Below are 20399 nucleotides of genomic sequence, written 5' to 3'. Positions count from 1 at the left end.
GACAATTTTAATGTCAAGGTTCAAAATATTCAAGGGTGATTTCATTTAGAGTTATTTGTTATATCTTAATTAATATTATTTCTATTATAGCATTTTTTTAATACGAATACATGAAGATCCTAAATAAAAACAAAACTAGGTTTAATACCTTAAAGTTAACATCATACGGGTAGTTTATGATCTTTTTAATTCATTTTGCCACTACAGAAGGATGAAAAAAATATATTTGCACTGGGATTATTTAAAACGTAGGCAGGTAATAGAAACAGGATAATGTTATTTATCAAGTATGCACGACAAGGGTAGGGAAGGGCGCAAGCTCATCGAAACACTAAATCATGCTATGTAGAGACATAAAATTCATATGTCATTTGTGTTCAGAATTTATGAATGAAGATATAGTTATTATAGATCTTTTTTATTATTTCAGCTCACGCATATTTAATGTTTTAATATTTATGACTTTTCATGATAAGTTGAATAATAATCATTATAGAAGTTAGTAAATACTCATTACGTAGGTATGTATTTGGTTAAATTTTTGTAGACAACTTATCGTTTTGGATATATACCATGTAGGCATTTAAAATATTAAATGTTTAAATACCATGAACACGTTATATATACATATTTTGCTATACATTTTTATAAATGTCACAATATCCTATTTGTAAAATTAATAAAATCATATCGACAAAGCATCAAATCGCCTCGGCAAGTATAATACGGAATCACATTTTTCTGAAAAATTATAAATATCGTACACGAATACGGAACGACAATGCAATTAACTCACACGAAAGCGATGTTAATTTCATAGTGTGCACTAACTCCGCCTTAAATAAAATTTGACCAATAGCCGATCGTTGTGGGCATAGATCGTAATGCCAGCACGCCTCATGTTTTCGTCACGGAATGTCGACTCAGGCGCGACTCACACATTGTTAAACGTAAGCGCTCTTCGCTTTACAGATACCGGATTTGATTCTTCGCTCTATCTCGTTTCCACGCGGCTCTATATTGATAACAGTTCTCATTATTCCTTAAGAAACTGTTAAAAATATTGGATCAACGAAATTACCTCTAGATATTAATAGTTTGTTAGGTTACACATACATTTATACAATTTTCCATAAAGCATATGAAGTTCCGCTCGTTAATTGTAGAGTTGGAGAGCAAGGGCTGAACGCGCTCGAGCGTCTGAAAGAGACAAGAGATCAGGTGGAGGTAGAGCCTGCGGAGGCGGCGGGACCGACCATTTTTTGTTGCACCGCTGATTGTGAAAGATTACACTTGAGAGTCGAAATACATCTTTACATCACACGTCAGTGGCCACTGAGCTGTCTTCAAAGTAACACGGATTAGACACACGCAGTTTGCTTTACGTAATCATGTCTGCGTGCCTGTGATATAGTGACAGACTGATACTGTGATTAAACCCGGACGTTGAGTGTTTGAACTTGATAAGCTTCTAGATATTGTTTGTCTCATCAATGGCCGTATCGACGTTGAATATGACGCCATACTTCACAGGATACTCCTTCCAAGGTAAGCTCTTGCGCAACCGCTTCACGACTTCAGCAATCTTCTATGGTTTTTATATGCATGCTTAATGTCATAAACACGATTATCGATCTTTATAAGAGACCGATTTTGTAACATGTGTTTCCAAATATTTGCGCAAAGTTCAATTTAAACACACTAACTTTACATTAGAAGTACTTGCTAGGTTTATTTATCTAAACACAGATGTGTATTAATAACTACGGTTTTATTATCCACGATAAAGTAATTTATATGCCTATTCCATAAACCTTACCGCAAAATGGTGATCATTAGCCCCAATAGCCTAATAACACATCGTTTACACGGCTGGGAATCACTATAATTACTGGTTTAATAGAGTCCTTCTCGTAAACTTACGAAACATGCCATAAAACTATAAAATCGTGAAATTATAAACTCAACTTTACAGCCGGCTATATAACAATATTTCATCCTCACGCGTCGGGAACAGAACCTATTTACAAAAATATAATAATACAGTTATTGGTCGCCTCTTGTTAACTTTCTGGAATGGTCAAGGATAGAAAACTATAGAAAGTGATTTGTTCATTTGTTCACTTTAAATAAACAATTTTTGTCACGACTGCCCTATTGTCTCGTGTCACTCATTCTTTAAATGATCTTGATCTAATTTTAAATGAAATCGATGACAGATATTTGTTATAGTATGTCCTCCTTAGTAATTATTGGAAAGATTTTGTTATTACTATATCGCTTAATACATACTGCACAAAATTTGTGGAAGTCCCGCTAATTATAAATAATATTAATTTACCTACTTCAATATATTAAGCATAAATAAAAAGCTTTAGTTGCCTACTTGTGTAGGTGTTAACTATATAATATTTTATTCAAAAACTAAATTAAATTTCTCAGTAGATCTCTTATATTGTTTACAGTAAAGTTATTATTCTTAAAATGAGACGCTCATAAAATTAAATAACTTTTGTTTTAAATTGCCGTTTCTCTAAGGACCAAATTTTATTACGGGCGACACTTTTGAAATGAACGGTTTTACGGACAACCGATCTGAACTTCTGTGTTTGTTTTTTTATGTATTTGCTTGAACTTCTAGGTGATTTACATGATTTACTTTGATATAAATCATATTATAATCAAGATTCGTAGTATGTATCTGTAGGTATACATATAAACATATACCTATTTCTCATAACCATAACATCCTATTAAAAATAAGAACAATATAACTAAAGAGTTAGTAATTTTTATTTGTGATTTTGTAAATTTGGGGGTTCTGTCAGTTTGAAATGGTTGTACAATAGTATATAGACGAATAGTACATACAATAGACCAAATAATAGCTAGAGAACAGAACAAAAGCAATAACTTGTACTGTGTGAATTTTTGTAAGTACAAATTTAATGGCCTTAATGCTCTAAACTTTTAGGACGCTTTTAGATTTCTTCCAATTTTGAAATTAGGACTTAAATTCGTTCTGACTATTAAATGTTATGATAATCCTTAAACGAAGCTCTAGATTAAATTATTTGAATCTTTTGAACCCTGTACTAGCAATATAGAGCCGCCAAAGCTGTTGAGTCAAAGGCATTCTTTCTGGTCCAGAAACTCCGACAGCTTTCACATAAATCATTACCATACGAAAACATTTCGACTGCATTGTTAAAAATGTCACTTCAACTTATGACCTGTTTCGTCTAAGCCAAATTAAAAAGAAAGGGATCGAAATATGTAAAGGGTTAACGTTTGAAAGAGACGATGACATGAAAGGACGCCGCGGGGACGTAATATCGCTTGCGCATTTTACATAGACATATTATATGATGTATATCATTGATGAAAATTTTTCTTCTTTTAATATCCGATTGACATCAGTTTCTTAACAGAGAAATGAATTATTAAACAAAGCGTATTTTGCAATGGGATTTTTAAATATATATATGTATATATTAGTTGATTAACTCTGAGTCATAAAGGTGCCGCTGTTTGAGACCCTTACGGTTTATTAAATAATTCCTTTAGTCGACAGCAAATTATATAACTTTCGACGAATAAATCGGGCTTAAGTCGTAAGCTGGCATGATGTAGAGTCGGACATCAAAACCGTTCGCAAAACAAAAAGTATTGAGATTTTAAATACAACCAACGTAGTGATTTGTGGAACAGTTATTTTGCAAAACAAAATATTTTAGTTCTTTGTAGATATACCTAAAAGTTATATAAAACTATTTAAGTAATAGTCAAATAGTTAAATATGTGGAGAATTTCTTTCAACAATTTCCATTTAATTTTGATATCGCTGTTAAAAATACATGCATGTGAAATTACGATGCGATATTGTAATATGTTTAATATCGATATTATTTCGCATAATGTGCTCGATGATGGTCGATGCCCGCGGCCAGGTGACGGACACGATGAAGCGAGATATCGATCGGCAAACCGCACCTTGTAATTTATCGATGCAAGAGTACATCTCTAGAACTCAATAATTTTCCTCAGCAATCCATTCGATTATTCGATAAGCGCCAATGTCATGAAGAAGACGAGTTTATTCGGATTGAGCTATAAAATTCGCTCGTCGATATCCCATAAAATGTTTTTAATCGATGGTAGTTTAATAGTCGAATATATCAACATGCAAGTATAAATATACCATTGAGAATCATGATAAAAATAACAGTTCAACATTTGTATAGTCTTTTTAATCAACTTGCAACGACAACGGGTAAATATTTTTAAAACATTTCAGGGATAGTTCTAAGCTATTCATACCGGATTGACCTTTAAAGAGTCGAGTGTAATCAAGATTTAGTCACATTCATATCACGGTCGGACAGGCGGTGCACTCACACAAACACATCAAAGGCACCGACAGGCTGCTTTAGCTTTATAATATGACGTGCATCTTCCCGCCCGCAGAATACTAAATTTCCTTATTGCTTGCCATTATTTTAATTAAAATTTAAAAAAAGAACTTTCATATTACATTTGCAGTAAATTGGTTTTTATGTAGTACATAGCGAAAAAGGTTAACAAAATCCACATTTCAGGATTAAGCTTAGATAATAACGTGATATGTACGGCATATCAAAGCGCTCTGAACAAAAATCCAATTGTTGAGGCTTTTGTTTCCAAAAGGCGTGAAGGAATCTCCGAATTAGGTCGCATAAGAGAATTCTTTTAACACGTAATACTTCTGTCTGCGTACTGGAATATGTTCAAGTATGGCTTCAATAAAATAAAATAGATTTGGAGGATTTAATATGGGACAATAATTTGCTTTTACCGAATTGTTACAGTTTTTACTCGTCCAATGTTTTCTTCTACTTCAATTTAGTCGAATAAACAAATGAATATAATAAATATGATTGCGGCCTTCTCTAAAGAATCTATTTCCTATATGAATTGAAAAGTCGCGTCAAATTAGTAAATAACGCGATATGAATACCAAATGAGGTCAAACAGGGCACTTTCAAACATACCAGTATAATGAAATAAAATATTATTCTGTTCTATTCATAACATGAGTGTTTCGGCGGGGACATGCCGAAAGGTTTTAGTTTGAACAGTTGGACCTTATTCTGTGTCCACATAAATAAATTACCTTTCTGAAACTATGCATACTATACAACTGTTTATCTTCAACTATTTTATACGCGTATAATGTTTCATAAGAAGTGTTCTAAAATCTATTTTTGAAATATATAAAGAGATTCCAATGTACGTGAACTTCAACGTTACATGTACTTGTAAACAATGTGGCTTGTTAATCAAGTACCGCCCAAATCAGCAGTGTGAAACGTATGAGTGTTATAATAGAATCGGCCAGATTGCCTCGGGGCGAGCGCACGGCCACGCGACCAAACGGCCACACAGATATTCCGAATGCTTGAAGAAGGCTTAATGGAATGACACCGCCTTTGTGAATGCCGCCCAATTCTAATGCCTATTCAAATGGCATCATTTCTTTGTTGCTTGATTTTGGATAGCAATATCTTGTTTTATTCGTCTATAAATGAATTTTAACAGGTTACAAAAGTGTATACAGAACTTGATTGTCATTTTGAAATATGATTTTATATAACCGTGTTTGAATAAATTGCTATTGAAAGTGATTCAGTGTAATGCTACTTTGATAACCTTTGTAGAAAGAAACAATATTGTAATCTAAAAATTGTTTGCAGCGGAATTGAATAAAACTTATACATGATTAAATTTATTTGAGATTAAGTTTGGCAGTGAATCATCTAGCTATTGTTGAAAATAATTGGGTTATTTGATTATGAGTTGTAGTGAAAACATTATTAATACTTTTACTTTTAGTCTGACTCGTAATGTTTTCTGCACCATCGGTTTTTATTTCTTATTATGTGGTTATCGTTGGCATACAAATCATGTGGAAGAAAGCGTAGTATGACGTAAGGTCTCATATAAATTTTACTATAGGCACATTAATGTCGCTACGTGAAATTGATTTGCAAGCAGAAACATATTATGATTGTGAAAACGGGGTTTACGATTTATTTACACAATGCAATATCAAACGCGAACATAAACTATCACTGTATCGCTTTTAGCTAGTGCGTATTAATACTACAGAAGTGTCCTCGCTGGATTCATAGACTTTGAGGGCAAATGATTAACCCAATGCAATATAAAATTAAACATTCTGCACATAACGCGCTACAAATACACGATGGGATTTTTACGCCTATTGCGTTTATAACTTTTATTGGCCGTTACCCTCAGTGTGCCTGTGCCGGTGGAAAAGCAATAACCTGCGACATTAAACGAATCAAATGCGATGGAATAAAAGCGAATACATAAAAGAATATCTGTATCGTGTTCTCAATACGATGGCTGTAACTCGAGGACAGACCCTGAAAATGATTTGGAAATTTATTAAGTTGTTGACATCTTATTCAAATTTCGCCACCAGTTTCCAAAGATCGGTTTCCACTTCAAAGTTACAGCGCTGGAGATGAGCCGAGATTAAGAAACCCGAGCCGGACAAATTGAAAGCGAAATTCAGTTATGTAAAAGTGGACTTTGAAAATTCAATCTTCAAACAACAATGAGTGATAAAAACGAAAGTATTGCTGGGGTTGATGAAAATGTGATTGCTAATTAAAGTTGACACAGAAATGTGAAATATAAAGTCTTTATTTACCCGGTCACGGTTTAGCTCTTACGGTTAGCGTTAAATGGCAGACTCTGTTTCAATTTAGTCTAACACGAATGCGACGGTAGAACGAATCGGAACAAGATTATGTTAAAGTGAGAATTTTTATGAGTCCTTCTGTATGGTGTCCATATCTGAGCTCAGTGTTTGATTATGTTCCGAAGGAATCAGTATTGCAGTCATGAATAAAACTAGTAAGTAAAAAATTCGCATTCTGACTACTGAATATCTACTATTGATGTATTTTTTTGGGCATAGGATCAACGTATGCCACCCTAGTAGCAGCTATTGTAGTAAGAAAATGGTGCATGATGCAAAGTGTTTCCGGACGATTAGCTTTATAGAAAGATGTTTAAATTTGTTGTTAACTTTACCTCCTTTTGCGTTAATAGCGTTATAATGTTTGCGAATTCTATTACGCTTTGTAATTTTAAGTCACTATTGTGCCTTTTGTGGGTCCTTCAACGATTGTATCAATGATTGATCTTATTTCAACTGCATTATAGGGATATTGAAAAGTATTCGTATTGAATACCGGTTCTTCTAAATGCTCTTGAAAGGTTAGTTTGTAATACTGTTTTTTCTTTAACAACATTTAATTTAATTGTTTTATATTCAAGAGTCTCGTACTTATAAATTCGATAATCCAGACTTGACAACTCAAACTCTAATAAAGTGATACATTATTACTAAGCCACCCACATTTGTATAGAGGGGTTATTATGAGCACGTTATGCGTCATAAATATTTCGGGAACATAAAATTAACACTCAAAAACATGGGTTTCTGAGGCACCACAACGTCTGCAGGGCCTGACAAAAAAATAGGGATCGCTTGCGGATCCTTTGCGTGTGACTTGGATCATGCCAAGAGTGTTATATTTGCAGGGAAATAAGCGCTTTAATACTCTGCAGGTAGGGATCATAATTTAACAAAGTTTTTCGAAGACTATTAACACCCACTTAGGAATTATTGGTTTTGATTTTTAGCTCTGTATTATTTGGAATAGGGTTTATTTTGCTGTGGATCGTCTTCCAACTCGGTTCTCGCCTTATCAAAGGACACACTTGTTGACATGTTGTTTAATTGATCGGTGCTTCTCCACAGGGGTCTAGGGTCTACATGCGGCGGTTTCTTTGAGGAATTATTCCAAATTAATAAACTATAAATGCCTTTACAAGTGGAAGATGCCACTGTGATGTAGTTTTTCTATGCGTCCAAATTAGATTAAATAAAGGAGTAAAAGCTTAAAATATATTTATTTTGTTAATAATATAATAATTATAAAACTAAACTATCAAATACTATTAAAATATTTTATTGAAATGTAATCTTCCTCTATTATCTAGGTCAAAATATTATAAATAAAAATGTATACTATAGTTCAACTGTTAGTAAATGGTGTCACTACAGTGAATCTTTTTATCGAGATGTGCTTAGTAAGAATTACAAGACGAAATTTCTTTATCACCAAATTAACCATGATCTAAGATTTTTTCTAAACACTATCGCGGTCCGAGAATATAAAATACAATTTACAAAAGGCGTCGCAAAAATCGACGAAAGGCGGCCTCCTTTGACGATAGGTGGTCTCAAACCATTGGCCGTGATGTGATTATAATAGCCACACTTTACTCACACATGCCTACGATCAATTCCAGAAATGTTATATTTTATCTCTCTTAAGATTTTATTTGCAATCAATATCGAAGAGGCTTAATTACCACGGGATACCCATGATGATAAAAACATTAATTAAATTTTGATGACTTTCTTTTCACTGTGGAAAATTGAGAATGAGTCATCGCTTTAATTCTTGATAAGTTATTAAATACTCTAATTATTACAAGTTATGGTTGTGAGTTTGATTTTGTGGGGAAAGAATTGTAGAGTTTTTACAGTAATATATCAAAGGACGCAAAGATTTGCATTCCGCTTAAGTGAGTGTGTGTTGAAAGATATTGGATACTTTTGGTTGAGTTCACATCCGATGTAACGTGAAATTGGTGGCAGTTATGTAAACGTCAATGCCAATACGTATTTTCAACAATATTCTTAGTAATTACCTACATTTTTAATATTTCAATAATTCAAAGGCATGGTTGATTGTAAGTATCTTTAAATATTATTAGGTATTAATTTTTAAAGCATAGTGTAAACTTTTTCTAATCCTATTTTAGTAGGAAAGAGGATGGAAATACTCATCTTTTGTCATACGCCTTAATAAGACAGTAAAAAACATCAGCCCAACAACTGCCAAAAATAAGTAATGACGTTTTTTAATAACTGCCATGATACATTCAAATACAACTATCACAAACCGGGTTTGATTAATATCGCTAGTTTATCATAGCGTTCTTTGATCGATAGTCACTCTTAGAACCATAAGTGACTCATGTATTACGCAGCTTGAAGTCATAGTGATTTAAATTAGTAGAAGTAGCTATTAAAACTAAGGCATTCAATAATATAAATAGTGGCTGGATATTTAATTAATATCAATCTTATTGTTTAAGGGCAAGGACGTATGAATCAGTTAGGAGGAGTGTTCATCAACGGTCGTCCTCTGCCGAACCACATTAGACTGAAGATCGTGGAGATGGCGGCGGCGGGAGTGAGGCCTTGCGTCATATCGCGCCAGCTTCGGGTCTCCCACGGCTGCGTCTCCAAGATACTCAACAGATACCAGGTATTAATAAGTCTAAATAAATCCCTGCTATAAAAATAACCAGCTTTCAGAATCTACTTAATAGCAAAATTGTTATTTCGTAATGAATTAAATAACACAATTAATTAAAATTTGATGAACTTCTTCTGTAATTGAAATACCATTTAAAACAAAAATGTATACCTCAAAACATTTTTGTTTTAAATGGTTTACATTGTAATATTTTTGTTTAGGAGACTGGTTCCATCCGCCCTGGTGTTATCGGAGGATCCAAACCCAGAGTTGCGACGCCTGAAGTAGAGAATCGGATAGAAGAGCTCAAGAGACAAAACCCAGGTATATTTTCCTGGGAAATTAGAGATAAACTTATAAAAGAAGGCATTTGTGATAAAAACACTGCGCCGTCAGTCAGTTCTATTTCGAGGCTAATTCGAGGAGGCAAAAGGGACGAATCAGATCCTAGAAGAAACCACAGTATTGATGGTATTCTAGGTAAGTTCCCTGCCTAACCATTTTTATACAAATGCTTTTATTATCCCATACTCGAGTAAACACTGTTTATTACTTTATAATGATCACGTAATAAAAATCAGCAATGCAGAACAAATGAGGTGTTATTTACGATAGATAACTTTCTATTTCATACATTCAATTTGAGTTTAATTGTGCATCTGAATTCTTAATTAAGGAATTAGTCTATCGAATTATATGCCATATAATCATCGATACATCTCGTGTTCAAATTAAATAAAATCTTGTTATTTCTCAATTAACGTAATGGTCGCGATAAATAAGACAGTTTGTAACGTTTACAAACTTCGTAAAATGGCGTATAGAGTTAATAATCCACGCAAAGCGGGAAACGCGCGCACGCCACAGCAGCGCCCCTTGTGTCGGCTTCAGAAATTGCAGGTTATAAAAATGAAATTAGTACTCAAAGCTGTTATTATCCCATCGCGTTTGGCCGCGAGGCTTGCATTACGACAATCTGTCCGTACTGCACGTCTCCGTATAGCTATCCAATATAAAATGGCGCTTCTAATATCCCCGTTCAGCGATGGAGTGCGGTTTTGCCTGAGATTTTGCGATAAGATTATGCATATTAAGTTGAGTTCGACTAAAGTAATGTCTACGCCGTAAAGCGGGCCCTTTGCAGTCAGGTTCTCATATTGAGAGCCTTTAGTGTTCCTATGAAACCGAATAACGGTAATACGACACAGTTACGCCCGCTTTCGTGGAAGGTGGACATTGTTCCTCAGTAATTTATTCCTAATTTCATACTTACATTGTTGCAGAAGCTTACATTAATTAAAACTTTAGGATAAAATAATTTTTTATTGATTTATGGATGGTATCTTTATATGTATTTATATATGTCCAAAAAGCCATTAGCTGATATGAAGCGTAATTTACGATGTGGTTACGTTAATATAATACGAGAATGCGTGTGGCCAGAGTAGTGGCACAATGATTATTATAGATGTAATGAAACAAATTGATCTAGAAAGTCCAAGTTATTGCTTTTTATTATATATTTTATAATTTATTTGATTTATCGCGGGTATATCATGAGTAGATATTACTTTATCAAGAATATTTATTTTACAAGTTCAGATTATTTAAACATTTATTAACTTTATTAAATTATCGTAAAAAATGCCTCATCTGAATATTACACGTGCCTTTCACAGTATTGTCTCGATTAAAAAAGAAACCGAAGAAAACAGGAAATAATTTATATAGCCAATAAGAAAATAAATTAGTTGAATTTCCCATTAGGCCCATCATCGTGTGAAGATTCTGACACGGAATCTGAACCAGGCATCACTTTAAAGAGAAAACAGCGAAGATCTAGAACTACCTTCTCTGGTGATCAACTCGAGGCGCTGGAGCGAGCCTTTACAAGAACTCAGTATCCCGACGTGTATACTAGAGAAGAACTGGCACAAAAAACTAAGCTTACTGAAGCCAGAGTTCAGGTAAATAGACTATTAAATTAATAACGTCAATAAAATAACCCCGACACTGATAAATTTGATATATACATCTGTTTCACTGAATGATTCTAAAAGTATGACAAATTGCCTTTATCATAATCATAATAATTAATTATAAAATGTAACCGAGCCACCACATGTTGTTCACGCTACCGTTTCTTTACTTTTTGTTAGATTAATAGCCACGAATGATTGTAGCCTAACACAGAATGTAATCGAGCGGTCCCGACCTTATAATTATGGTTTGTGATAGCCGTGTGTATCGGTTGGTTCACGTTCTTTGTTTGCGGGTAATTTTCTGTAAATTTATGTGTTAAATTCATTCTCATATCAGTTTTTACGTGCTCAGAATATGCAATGACTTATAATCTTTTTTTTGTGTACAGGTATGGTTTTCCAACCGAAGAGCACGATTGCGGAAGCAACTAAACTCTCAACAATTAAGCGCTTTCAATACTATGTCCTTACAGTCCGCCTTTCCTCCTGTTCATCAACAGTATGAGCCTCCCTCAACATTTAATGCTCAATGCGCTTCTTGGCAACAGTCTTATTCGTCATTAGGATCGAGTTCGGTACTAAACTCAGCTTTAGCCCCTTCTCTGCATCAATCTGCGCTCACGGCGCCTTCGGTTTGCCAATCAGCTATTGCTGCTTCATCTTTACACCCTCCCACGTCCAGTTCATTTTCTTCAGGCAATCTAACACCGCTGTCGTCGGAAATTCCTACTTCCTCACAAACGTCCGCTGATGTTACTCCACCTAGCTCCAGTCCCGCGGCGGCAAGCCCTCCATCTGTACCAAATCAAAGCAGTGGCTTAACCTACCAACATCCTACGTATCAAAATGCAAACGACGTGCCTCATCCTTATGGCTATGGGGATTACGCGAAACAAGAACACATGTCAGCTCATAATCATTGGACTTCGAGACAACTCGGCAGTCATACTCAGAACAAACTAGCTGAAGTCAGCGCATGGCCAGAAAATTATAGGTAAGTTAAGAAACGAATTTTTAATAATAACATGAATTATTTTAATGTCTTAATAATCTTAACTGCTACAAATTATGCATATATATTCAATATACTTCTGCTGTTATAATCAAGTAAATGCACCAATCAACAACTATTAAGCATAAAATGTTTTCAATGACTTGAATTAAGTTATTAAAAGATAAATTCCTTGCAATTAAGAAAAATGTGCAACACGTCCATAGATACTCGTTCTGATCTATCTAATAGTTTGCAAATGGGGAAGCATTCATTTTATTTCCTTTCACCTTCCTTTATCATTATCCGAAGCGGCCGCTAATCAATTAAGAGTAAGAAGTCAGCCATTATGCACCGCATGACCAGTTATTATAGGGCTCTGTCCGTAATATGCCGATGCGATCGTGAATTCAATAGGGTTGCAATTTTCATGCACTTTTTGTAACGTTTATTAATTGATTTTGACTTTAATTTTCTGTTAACGTCGAACGTGAAATTTTGAAACATGAAGCTTTATATAATACACATGATTCTGTCAGAATGACTGAAGTGAATTTGTCGTAACTCGAGATTGTGATGCATTGTCACAGTATTCTATATGGCCACGACATTTATCTGTGTTATCTAGACAAAGCCAGTCAATATACCACACATTGGACCACACACAATATCTCTTCAAGTACAATGAGGGACATTCCAATAATATATGAGTTGAGTTTTTATGGTGATCACTCCGTATTATTCCGTCAAATGACGCAAGATGGCAATACAATGTCAAATTACTTAATTCACTTTTCTTCAAAATATTTCAACATCACATCGAGTCTGTATGAATTCATTATCCAAGACTAGGTAGTGACATATCTTTACCTCTAACTCATAGTAAACGTGTGCAACAATATGTTCTAAGACCTGTTAAATGACGGAATGCATTAGTTTAGACATCATTGTTTGCTCCAATGGTTAGATCCAACAAGAGTGTTTACCACAAGACACTAAGATCTAAATTCGCGTGAAGGTAATATGCAATATTACTCAGCTTCTTACACTGCGGAAAAACTTGTGTTGCTTTGTATCGAGCGGTCGCAATTAATGAAAGGCCGAACGTGACATTAGTCCAATGAACCCTTACATTAAGTAGCTCTAACCGAGTATTAAAACTTGTATGCAGCTATTTGTTATCCACTTCCTAAACTGCAAGGCTTGCGTGTACCTCTTATTGATCACTTTATATCGGAGCCGTTCGAAGCTTCGAAATATGCTCGTGATTGATGCATGCAGGTGAACGAAAATTGCTTTTCGATTACAGCCCGATTGAAATCTTAGACTTTCCCTTTGTACGCTATTACTACTATGTAAATTAAATCATCGGTTGTATTAATTGTTAATTGTTGCATCATGTTATGTAGGCATAAATAGTATAGCGAATTATTACCTATCAAAATTCTGAATGTCATTTCCAAATTAATTAATAGACTCGTTAATTTTGTTGTTGATCTAAATACTGCTTCAATTTGATTTGTTCGTCATAAATTATGTTGAAATTTATAGCTATAAAATTTAAACCTTTTAAAAATATAATTACTGGTTGGAGGATAAATGTGCTACGGGGGTTGGTGTAGGCGTTTAATTTAATAATTAATACTATGAGTCTGCAACTGGCATTGCGTGTTTAGTTTAATGGTCTGCAGCTTTACCTAATGATGTCTTAGGACTCTTATTAAATGAGAGATTTCTACCCACCTGTCATTAATTTAAGCTTGTAATTCAAATGAATTTGTTTTTGATTGCAAGAATTCGATAACTTCACGTCGTAATTCAACTTCAATTGGATACATTCGTTTTTTAATTGTTCTGTGTATTTTAATATTGTGTGCGGAAAAGCAACTGTTTTATTTTCTTATAGTGGATCGTAGATGTTAGTTAATAACAAGAAATGTCAAACAACTTATAACTAAGCATTGTGTTACGTTAATCCGACACCAAACTCCCACACTTTACACATAATCTAATATTATTTATGTGATGTTATGAATAAGAGTTAATACCGTATTAGCCACTGTTCGATTGAATTTATAATTTTATTGCACGCTTGCTCACGATTTGTTTCTGTAAATCGGCATTTATGTATCAAAGTAATTTGGGCCACCTACATTACGTATCACGGTCGATAAGTAGTAATTATTAGGCGTAATACTTAATATAGTCTGTTATTACTGGTTCTATTATCAAGGCTGGTAGAATCCGAAGGTCGATGAATTTTTATTACGATTTTCTTTGGCCCTCCTACGTAGCACGTACAGTTAGAGAGAAAGGTTATTTCAGAATAATAAAAATATAGATAACAATACAATATACTAATTAATACAAGATACAGTAAACTTGTACATTGTAAAGGAATAAAAATGTGTTCAATTAGATTGAATAAGCCAGGAATAGTAAGAACTTTGGATATGAAACGAATTTGTTGTCCTTAGAAGCTTTATAACAGAATTCACATTTTTCCATCTTTATATTTATAAATGCTCCGTACTAAAGTATTATTTCTTTTGTTACAGTTCATTTTTTGGTACTAACGCTTCTCACTATGGTTCACACGCACACTCACCTACAGAAGCCAAATCTGGATATCCTTACATTGGACAACTTGGAGGCATGGATATGGGAAGAGTTCATTGATTTATGTATCTTTAAAACAAGCGTTTGTATACATATATTGATGTTTAATTCATATGAAATAATTAATAATACTTCGATCTGTATAAGTATTAGTGTTCAAGACATATCAACTGTGCCTTTCGAGAAGATTTTATAAAATAAAGCAATAAATGTGTAAGAACTTCTGTATGAGACTGTACAAACGTTAGTTTTATAGCACAGGTTTATTATGAAATTATCTAAATTAGTATCTAGATTGATTATTAATTTTCATTTGTATTATTCAATAGCTTTATTCAGTATTTGTTAATACCAAGCGTTCCTATATAAAATAAGAACTAGTTTATGATCAGTAGATATTATTCTTCTACATACATTTAGTGATAATTGTTAAATATTTTTAAGTAGTCAGTAAAATATGGTTTAATATGATATATGAATATAGGGTTAAGTTGAAGATGTATAAAGTAATCACCTTTCGAAATGCCTTGTATAAAATTGTGATGTAACTAGCAGGAAATATTTATTTTTAGAAAATTATGTGCAAATTGGTTAAGATCATTAATATTTTGTAAAGAATGCCTTGTTTACCGAAATAAATACATATTATGAATAAAACTTTAATATTTTTCCATTATCAAGCCAAAATACCCATTTTATATTTATGTTTAAGTAGCTGTTCGCCCCGACTTCCTCAGTGGTATATACAGCCAATGTCACAAGTCAAGTTCAAGCTATTTAATGATGATATAATTTTTGAAATCAATCCAGTTGTTTTTGCATGAAACGTTACAAACATACAAAAAATACAAAAGTTTCCTTTTTATAATATAAGTGTAGGTATACATGGATCCACAAATTAACTAAGGGAACTAACATTATTGACATTTATCTATATTTACATTGCAACTGAGCTACAAATATCCTTTCATCAATCTGAAAAGATATACTTAGTGGTGGTTACTTCTTAGCAGGCTTATTGTGAAGCCTATAACACTTCGAGTTAGTTATTTTTTATGAATTATCGATCTGACATACTGATCCATCGTCTCTGGGCATGTCGGATCATCATTATCGTCATCATCATTGGAGACAAAGTATCAGGGTATAGTGTACTGGTTTAGACACACACGTACATTTAGAAATTAAAGACATTTTAACGGATTTTTAAGGCGATTTATTGATTATATTATTATTCAGACGTTTCGAGCATTTTACAGGAAGCGTGGTTACGGGGAGACATCTAAATGTATAATACTCGTGTAAAATCAAACACAAGGACATACTAAATATAATAATACAATATTGTTATAGTATGTGTAATTAAGCCATGTGCATGCAATGTCTTGAATACTCAAGTCACGTGTATTATTATATTACATACAGTTAACATACATAATTTTAACGACATACGCCATTGCCAGATTTTGGTATTAAGTAGGTAAGTGGAATCTACGCAGTAATGTAAACAATTTTAATACTTGGATAAATGCAGATGTGTTTGTCTTGGACAATACGGCAGTTGGGAGTATTAATACAAATGTTTGATTTACAAGAATTTTTTTTACATTAATTTCCCGTTTAATATGCATACGATAAAATATAACTATTTTTACCAAAACAATTTGAAGGCGATTTACCGCCTTCAAATTGTCTGAATTAGACCGATTAAAATGGGACCAGACGGAAGGCTTGCTTTCAATTAAAAAAAGAATCATCAAAATCGATTCACCCAGTCGTAAGGTTTCAAGGTCACAGCGAAATACAGTCGAATGAGAACCTCCTTCGTTTTTGTAGAAAAAATTATACATATATTTGTAGCATATTGAATGGCCTTATATAGGGATATTTTCGAGACAACAATGCCAATATAAGGCGTAGGTATAAATCACTACATAGTATAAAGCAAAAACGCTTCCCGCGTCTGTATGTATGAATGCGTAGATCTTTAAAACTACACAACGGATTTTGATGCAGTTTTTTTTAATAGGTAAAGTTATCCAAGAGAAAGGTTTATGTGTACACTAACATATATTAAACTACTACGAATTTAACGCATGCGAAGCCGCGGACAAAATCTAGTTATGTAATAAGCATCATAGCGTAGTGTTTAATATTACCAGTGTTGGCTAATTACTAATATCTGTTGAAATGTAAATTTTTATTACACTTAAATATAATTTGATGTGATACAAACGTGAAAGTTTTTAAGAATATATAAAACTCTACTGGATGAAAAAATACGTTAACAAAATAAAGTAGTACGTAATACCCTACAAAATAAACCTTGTATCTTTATGTAAAATAGACATGACATATTTTTAAACGTTTTACATTGTTTCAATTAAAATGAACTTCCCATTTATTATAGCAAATGTGCCAACCTCAATGAGAGGTTTCATATTAGAATAACAAAAGCACAGTATGGGGTTTAATTAGGCAGTCAAATGCACTCTTACGTGCCTCATACATTTTAGAGTATAAAAGGAACCGTGAGGTCGAACTTATACGACTGTTTTGGGTCATTTTAAACATATTGTATGTTGATTTATAGGCGAAAAGCGTAGGATGAAAGCACAATAAATAAAAGGGGAAATTTTCAAAAAGATATTACACAGGTAAATTTCCTCAACAATTTTCATTATTAATTTCATACTGCACATTCTGTGAGCGATGGATGAATGTAATGGTACTCCATCAAATTTTAATGCAGCTACCTCAAATATAGAGTACACCAAAAGCCTTTTAAAAGCGGACGAATTATTTTGACAACTGTTAAGTTAATAATTTGCATACTAATGTAATACCTATTAATACTCCGAGCATTTATAAACAGTGATTAACGCAATGTTTTTAGTAACGGCATTTAGCCTTAAATTGTTTTAAATAACTTCGAATTCAGCGTTTTTTGCGCTGAACAAAAATAAAATAGCTATTGCTCACCATCGAATCGCGGAAGGTGTTGAATAGGAAACGTGATTGGATTCTGGTTTCTTACACAAAAACGAGTGTTTGAAAAAACTGACCGGTAAGGCACACGCGTGGGAACCGAAAATCGCGACAGAATTAACTGAATATAGATGAATAAGGATTTTTAGATCTATCACTTTTTACAATGACCTATGATTTAGATGTAAGTTTTTTTTTAGCTGAGCGAGAAATCAACTCTGCAGTGGTTATTACGAACGATTTAGTTTTTAATGATCTCATAGAATCGTGCAGTGGTGGTTTAGTATTTCGGACCTTGGAATAAAATCGAAAAGTCGCGAGTACAAGAAATACGTTGATATTTAATTTTAACTGCAAATTATTCACATTACAGCAGACCTATGTTTTATTTAGATAAACTCTTTGAAATCAAGATGAAATTAATAATGTTTTGTTATGAGATCTAAAAACAATTACAATACATATGAAACAATGACACATTCGTATGTTATGATGAATACAGAACACCTGTTCTAAATTAATAGTTTTGTTGAAGGATAAACCATTAGATCACAATAGGATGACTTACGTCAGAATCTTGGGCTGACCTCAATGATTTCGTAATGTAGTTCATTTTAGTCTGTAGCTTACTATTATTTTGCCTATGACTAGATTATTAGTCACCGCTCGTATTTATCATTGTTGATCGGAATTATGCTATATTACTTATACGGCAATAAAAATTCAGAAGAAGGTAATTATTTTGTAAATCTTAGAAAGAATTATTTTTTTAGAAAAATTATCTATAACACTTAAACTAGTATACTACAAAATATACGAACAATCAGCTCTTAAAGACACTTCCACTCAGAGAAATTATTCAAGCTCTGTAAAATTGATTGAAGACTCTTACCGAGCAATAACGTCAATTACATAAAACATGCATTTTATCAATGAAGCTGGCTGAGTCATTATTTAATGCCTGTTGTTTACCGCATAAGCGCAACGGCCAATAAAACGGATAGCGATTAAAAATCCCCAGTTCTCACATAACATCGTGAGAAAGAAAATCACAACAAATTGATCTGGCTAACTGTCGGTCAATTAATACCTCGTGTCGAAGAGACAGTTATAATGGGTATGGTCGCAGGTGGATTCGTGGGTTTCGCTTAAAAATTTCGGGGCATCGAAAATCTCATAATCGGTCATCGACTGATGGTTTTTCGGGAAATTCGTTCGGTGCTTGATCGATTTTCACAGCGCATAGTGCACGCACGTGGTGCGCTCTGATGCGACGAGCTTTCGTCACACCGCCGATTGGGCTATTATTGTTTTAGCACCTTGTTTACTAATAAACCCTTTTTTAATCGATTCGTTATAATTAGCCACATTATCTTGTTTGGGACCGACACTTTTTTGTTAATTTCACGGTTAAGGGACGGATTTGGAGATGTCAATAATCGTTTCATTTTCATTATAATTAAAAATGATGCGTTCAATTGTATATAAACAATCAAAGTATCGGCACATTTATGGTCAAGAAACATGTACATTTTAAACAAAATATATTATTTGTTTTGGAAAAAATAAAATATAACATATTTCTGAAACCGAGCTTAACAATAGTAAGGAGAATCTACATTATTTTCCTTAAAAGTTTGTGTCATGTTGCATAATCGCAAAATAGAAATTTCACACAATAATTTTAAATTATTCTTAATCTTCATCACAATTATTTTGGGCCAAATTTAAACTGTTTTGCTTTGAGAGTTATGTGTATATTTCTCACGCCTGTTATTAGTTGTTAGACATAATGCGGCATTTCATGCTACTCGAATATAATAAACCTGTTTGTTTATAAAACGACATTTCAATTAAATTCCATTATAATAACTATGACTCACATTGTGTGTGTCGAATGTGCGATTTGTAGAAAGGTGTAAAATCAGTACAATTCACGGAAACATGCATTGACATGATTCTCAGGTCTGGAACTTTCATATACCGAAATACACCTTACCAAAATTGCTTCCGAAAGCAATTTGGAGCCGTGACGAAAGCATTTGTTTAGCGAAAATCAACAATCGCCTAACGATATGCGTCGATAGCACTTGATATTTGTCGATTCTCACGAGAAATGATTCAACGACATTCCATCTCAGTGTCCACCGATTCTTCGACAAACGTAGAAGTCGTGCATATCGATCGACAATTCCACCAAAAAAGCAACTTTATACTCGAGTAGCCTCCAGTTTTTATTCTTCCGTTAACTAGGGAGGTCCATAGCATCGTTTATGTTAGCTCAAATTGTCAAACGTAGGTATCTATAACCAGTACAAGATGAGATAAATTTGCGAATGCATTGGCGCGTGAATAGAAGTAATATCTTTTTTGTCGTATATTAATCTTGCTAAAAGTATATTAAAACAT

General features: G+C 33.5%; 1 protein-coding gene across 1 annotated transcript; it reads left to right on the top strand.

Annotated features, from left to right (window-relative positions):
• Nucleotides 1–1359: 1359 nt before the first annotated feature.
• LOC119839994 (protein gooseberry) lies at nt 1360–15167 on the top strand. The gene is made up of 6 exons (XM_038366474.1): nt 1360–1548; nt 9247–9419; nt 9632–9890; nt 11178–11377; nt 11782–12386; nt 14942–15167. Exons 1-6 carry the CDS (start codon nt 1494–1496, stop codon nt 15060–15062), a joined length of 1413 nt encoding a protein of 470 aa, XP_038222402.1. The 5' UTR covers nt 1360–1493; the 3' UTR covers nt 15063–15167.
• The last annotated feature ends 5232 nt before the right edge of the window (nt 15168–20399 follow it).

The sequence above is a fragment of the Zerene cesonia genome, chromosome 5 (assembly GCF_012273895.1).
Source record: "Zerene cesonia ecotype Mississippi chromosome 5, Zerene_cesonia_1.1, whole genome shotgun sequence".
Classification (NCBI taxonomy): Eukaryota; Metazoa; Arthropoda; class Insecta; order Lepidoptera; family Pieridae; genus Zerene; species Zerene cesonia.
The sequence above is the reverse complement of the archived record's forward strand: the minus strand, read 5'-3'. Positions and strand labels throughout refer to the sequence as shown.

Excerpts from the sequence above, each read along its gene's own strand:
- LOC119839994 (XM_038366474.1), top strand. The coding sequence starts at position 1,494 with ATGGCCGTATCGACGTTGAATATGACGCCATACTTCACAGGATACTCC. Across the intron at positions 9,420-9,631 it reads AGATACTCAACAGATACCAG|GAGACTGGTTCCATCCGCCC; the intron begins GTATTAATAAGT and ends ATTTTTGTTTAG. Across the intron at positions 9,891-11,177 it reads CAGTATTGATGGTATTCTAG|GCCCATCATCGTGTGAAGAT; the intron begins GTAAGTTCCCTG and ends ATTTCCCATTAG.